Below are 5690 nucleotides of genomic sequence, written 5' to 3'. Positions count from 1 at the left end.
ACATTTGAGTACAGAAGTGATGACCATAAGTTTCTCTATTCCTCCAACCCTGAGACAATTTTAGATCTAGATTCTTTGTTGTCCTCACAGTTCCAGTTCAAGAAACACATTTGTCTCTTTCATATTTTGCAAGGGACATGTAAGAAACGGCAAGAAAAAATACACAGATATAACTGTTACTAAAAATTTTATTGGTGGCTTATTATACAAATGCCCCAAGTGAACATGCTGAACCCATCTGCACGCAATGCAACAAGGACTGCTCACTTGGAATAACTTTACAATTGACTTAAATTGTGATGCTCCTGTCAATATTGTAATGTCATTATGGGTGCAGTAAGAATTAGGCTGAGTGATGACACCTGACAGCTTTTCAAACATTTGTGGAATGTAGGAAGGCACCAACCCTATGAATTAATGTATCCGCCAATATAATTTAGGAATTAACCTTCTTACATTTCATAAACAACTGATTAACACATGTTTACAAACTGCATTACATTCCAACAGTTGCTACATTCTCTCATGACTCATGTGGTCCTTTTCGTGGGTGCAGACTTCTGGGGAGCACGAGCACACTTCAGATTAGCATTATGCACCGCATCCCACATCAATAGCATTTCGAAAGGCCGAAAACGGTGCACTAGCAGCAACTCACGGTAATAGCAAGGATTGAAAGAGTCATCTTGGGTTGAAGGAACCCTGAGTCCAGCTGTTCTGAATCCGCTATGGGAGCGTGGGGCTAGTCCAGCCTTGGCCAGACACATCCCCAAAAATACATCATCAATGGGGAATAGTTCAAGGTCTTGGGCTATGTGGTAAATGATGTGAGCTGTATACACAGACATAAGTATCCCCCCTCCACCAACGTATGGTGGGTACGAGTTGATGGTGGTCACTATTTCTGGCACACAATACTTGCTCCACGTCTGGCGAATGGGCCCAACCCCATAAATGAGATGGCCCACAAACAGGTGTTGGTGAACCTTCATGCCTAGCAAGTAATCAACCATGTTATCGGTGTTGGCAAAACCATCATCATCTCCATTGAAGATGAACTTAGCACTGGGGCAAAATTCACTGACCCACTGCAGCAACTTGTATTGTTTGAGGGTGAGGTTGAAAAAGGTATCCAAGAAATCCCATTGTAGGACATCTCTGTGTTCTCTGTTTTCCATGGCTAACAGCTGATTCAATTTCCTACTTTCTTTTTGGTCAGGAGAGACACCAGAGATAAAGACTCTCTTAATTAGGACCCCATTGAATTCGCGTTCTCTGCCCCAGGTCTTCCTTACCATTTCCCGCCGATCCTGGTGGAAAGGGTGAGATTTGATCACCAGGAGCAGGAAGACATTCTGAGATCCTTCTCGACCACCACATTTGTCTGGGACATTTTGAATCATGTCAAATTCTCGACAGTGTTTATACATCAAGAAGTTTTTTATGTGCTCTTTCTCTTGATGAAATGAGGACAGGTGCAGCAATGTCCTGTTCGCGTGGCACTTTGACTTGAGCACTGATTCAGTTGCATCAGCAGTAACAACCTTGGGCAGATCTTTGCGATGAACAGTTTCTGCAACATCATCAGTCTCTCGACGTTGGTCATTATCCCAGAACACGAAGAACAATCCCAGAGTAATCAAAACACCCAGCACTACTTTCACATAGAATTGCTGATGTCTTCTCATCTTTCACCTGAAATAGAGAAAAAATATGGATTAATTGAAAGAAAACTTTACATTTACATGATGCTTGAGAAGAATGAGAAGTTTAAACTGTAATGAGGTTCACTAATGCTTTGTAATATTAACCTCAAAATGGTGGTGAGGTAAGGAATAGGCAAGGCCCTACAGAAAGTTTAATTGACCTGAAGCATTCCATCCCAGCAGAAAAACAAATCTACCTATAGGATACCATCTGTCACTAAACTGAAAATCGTATAGTTTCTTTCGGTGCATTAAAGATATATTATTCCAAAGGCTTTATTCCACCTCGCTTCACAGCTTTCATCACTCCTCTCGGGGCTTAAACTGAGCTGGGCCAGACATAGAGCAATATAGCACAATGCAGGCATTTTGGCCCATGATGTTGCACCAACCTTTTAATCTGCTCCAAGATCAATGTATCCCTACTCTCTCAAATAGCTCTCCATTTTTTTATTTCATCCATGTGTCTATCTGGAAGCCTCTTAAATCTCAGTAATGCATCGACCCTTATCACCACCCAGGCTGTGCATTCCATACACCCACCATTTTCTTTTAAAAATTACTACTTCTGACAATCCCCTAAACTTTTCTCTAATCACCTTAACATTATGCCCCATCTTATTAGTCATTTCTGCTCTGGGAAAATGTTGCTGGCTGTCCACTCTATCTATGCATCTTATCAACTTATACGCCTCTATCAAATCACATCTCCTCCCCCTTTGCTCTAAAGAGGAAGGCCCCATCTCGGTCAACATTCAGTTTAAGTTCACAGGTTATTGATACTATGGAAGATGATCTATTATTGACCATTGATTAGTAACTGAATATATGGCAGTGCAGGGAAGGTAACGTGTTAGTACAGCTACTGAAAGCATCTGATTTTCAGGGCATTTCAACCTGGTCTATGTATGCCTACAATAGGAGAAACAAAGAGAAGTATACTCAAGGACCTTGGCTTTTTGCTTCTATTTTAACCAGAGAATTGTATTCAAAGTTAAATTAGCAGTGGCCCACCCACCCTGCCATCCATTGGTCAAGCCACTTTATGAAAGGCTACAACTAAGGCATAACTAGTCCCAATGGCAAGGCTGATTCCACCCAGACATTCAGTAGTAAGCAATTGTGACAAGACAGCGAAGCCATCGCAGGCCCATATCTATTGAAGGAAAACGGCACCAGCATCACCTATGGCAGGAATTTACGCTTCATGAAGAGCAGTGAACCTTGTAATCCAGGAGCCCAGAGAAAGCACAAGTAACTGATAGCAGAACAAGGCAGATAGATAGCATGATCCACAATGTGTATGAGTAAAACCTTGGATGCCAGGAGCCGTGGAAAGACACCAGTGACTGATAGCAGAACGATGTGTACAAGTAAAACTATTTGCACAGGGATGCAACTTGTGTCACTTTAGAATTATGGAATCCTAGAGTAATGCGATCTAAACAGGCCCTTCGGCTCAACTGGTCCATACCAACCACAGCATCCTCCCTGCTAGTCCCAGTTGTCTAGTTTGGTCCATAACTCTCCAAGCCTCACCCTTCCATGTACCCGTCCAAATGCCTGTTAAATGTGGCAGTGGAACCCACTTCAACCACTTCCTCTGGTAGCTTCTTCCAGGTATTCACAATCCTCTGTGTACTGATGTTAACCCATTGGTCTCTTTTCAATTTTTTCCCTCCTCTCTTCTATCTGTGACCTCTCATTTTGGACTCTCCAACTCTCCAATAATGACAATCCACCTTATCAATACCCCTTATGATTTTAGACTTCTGAGGTCACCTCTCATTCTCCAAGGAATAAAGGTCCAGCATGGCTAACCTCTGTGTAATCCATGCCCTGTAGTCCAAAGAAACATCCTCCTAAATCTCTTCTGCACCCTCTCCAACTTGGCAGTGTCTTTCCTATAACAGGGTAACCAAAATTGTAGATAATATTCCAAAAGTGGTCTCAACAACAAATTATGTAACTGCAAATAATTCGCCGCTCCTGAACTGTACACCATAACTGATGAAGGCTAGCATGCTAAACGAGTTTTTTCACCATCCTGCCTTTCAGTGAACTGACTTGTCAGCGCCTTGCCATTCATTGTACAAGTTCTACTTCATTTGAATGTCCATCACCTCACAAATAACCATATAACAATTACAGCACGGAAACAGGCCATCTCAGCCCTTCTAGTCCGTGTCGAATGCTTACTCTCACGTAGTCCCACCGACCTGCTCTCAGCCCAGAACCCTCCATTCCTTTCCTCTCCATATACCTATCCAATTTTTTAAAAATAACAATATCGAACCTGCCTCTACCACTTCTACTGGAACCTTGTTCCACACAGCTACTACTCTCCGAGTAAAGAAGTTCCCCTTCGTGTTACCCCTAAACTTTTACTCTCTGTCTCTCAACTCATGTCCTGTTGTTTGAATCTCCCCTACTCTCAATGGAAAAAAGCCTATCCCCGTCAACTCTATCTATCCCCCTCATAATTTTAAATACCTCTATCAAGTCCCCCCTCAACCTTCTACGCTCCAAAGAATAAAGATCTAACTTGTTCAACCTTTCTCTGTTACTTAGGTGCTGAAACCCAGGTAACATTCTAGTAAATCTTCTCTGTACTCTCTCTATTTTGTTGACCTCTTTCCTATAAATCGGCGACCAGAACTGTACGCAATACTCCAAATTTGGCCTCAGCAATGCCTTGTACAATTTTAACATTACACCCCAAGTCGTATACTCAATGTCCTTATTTATAAAAGCCAGCATACCAAAAGCTTTCTTCACCACCCTATCCACGAGATTCCACCTTCAGGGAACTATGTACCATTATTCCCAGATCACTCTGTTCTACTGCATTCCTCAATGCCCTACCATTTAACATGATTGTCTTATTATGAATAGTTCTACCAAAATGTAGCCCCTCACACTTATCAGCATTAAACTCCATCTGCCATCTTTCAGTCTACTCTTCTAAATGGCCTAAATCTCTCTGTAAGCTTTGAAAACCTGCTTCATTATCCACAACGACACCTATCTTAGTATCATCAGCATACTTATTATTCCAATTTACCACCCCATCATCCAGAACATTAATGTATATGACAAACAACACTGGTCCCAGTACAGATCCCTGAGGCGCACCACTAGTCACCGGCTTCCAACGTGACAAACAGTTATCCACCACTACTCTCTGGCATCTCCCATCCAGCCACTGTCGAATCAATTTTACTACTTCAATATTAATACCTAACAGTTGAACCTTCCTAACTAACCAACCGTGTGGAACCTTGGCAAAGGCCTTACTGAACTCCATATAGACAACATCCATTGCTTTACCTTCGTCAACTTTCCTGGTAACCTCTTCAAAAATTCAATAAGATCTGTCAAACATGACCTTCTTCGCACAAATCCATGTTAACTGTTCTATCTAGATAATTATATATACCATCTCTAAGAATACTTTCCATTAATTTACCCACCACTGACGTCAAACTGACTGGCCTATAATTGCTCGGTTTACCCTTAGAACTCTTTTTAAACAATGAAACCACATGAGCAATACGCCAATCCTCCGGCACAACCCCCTTTTCTAATGACATTTGAAATATTTCTGTCAGAGCCCCTGCTATTTCTACGCTAACTTCCCTCAAGGTCCTAGCAGATATCCTGTCAGGTCCCGGAGACTTATCCACTTTTATATTCCTTAATAGTGCCAGTACTTCTTCTTCTTTAAACAGCTAAGGTATTTGTAAAGTAAAGGAGATAGCGGGGTAACACACCGACGGGAGTAACTTAAATAGACCGTTTAGTCAGGAAAGTCATCTGATTGATAAGGTTATTTATTTCCAGTAAGTGAGCACTAATCTGATGGTGAAATATGTTGTATTCTTTTGGACGTGGTTATCTCCAGTTTGCAATCTCCACATAGTTGTTGCCCTTCAGTGTAATGGTCCAATTGTGGACAAATATTTAAGATTGCAGTATGAAGTT

The 5690-nt window shown here is 41.7% G+C and overlaps 1 protein-coding gene across 1 annotated transcript; it reads right to left on the bottom strand.

Moving 5' to 3' along the window:
- Positions 1–208: 208 nt before the first annotated feature.
- LOC140720824 (N-acetyllactosaminide beta-1,3-N-acetylglucosaminyltransferase 3-like) lies at positions 209–1540 on the bottom strand. The gene has a single exon (XM_073035663.1). The coding sequence runs from the start codon at positions 1428–1430 to the stop codon at positions 531–533; it is 900 nt and encodes a 299-aa protein (XP_072891764.1). The 5' UTR covers positions 1431–1540; the 3' UTR covers positions 209–530.
- Between the last annotated feature and the right edge of the window lie 4150 nt (positions 1541–5690).

The sequence above is a fragment of the Hemitrygon akajei genome, unplaced genomic scaffold, assembly GCF_048418815.1.
Source record: "Hemitrygon akajei unplaced genomic scaffold, sHemAka1.3 Scf000047, whole genome shotgun sequence".
NCBI lineage: Eukaryota > Metazoa > Chordata > Chondrichthyes > Myliobatiformes > Dasyatidae > Hemitrygon > Hemitrygon akajei.
This window is presented reverse-complemented; position numbering and strand designations above follow the sequence as displayed.

Coding starts and splice junctions, on each gene's coding strand:
- LOC140720824 (XM_073035663.1), bottom strand. CDS start 1,430: ATGTATAAACACTGTCGAGAATTTGACATGATTCAAAATGTCCCAGAC.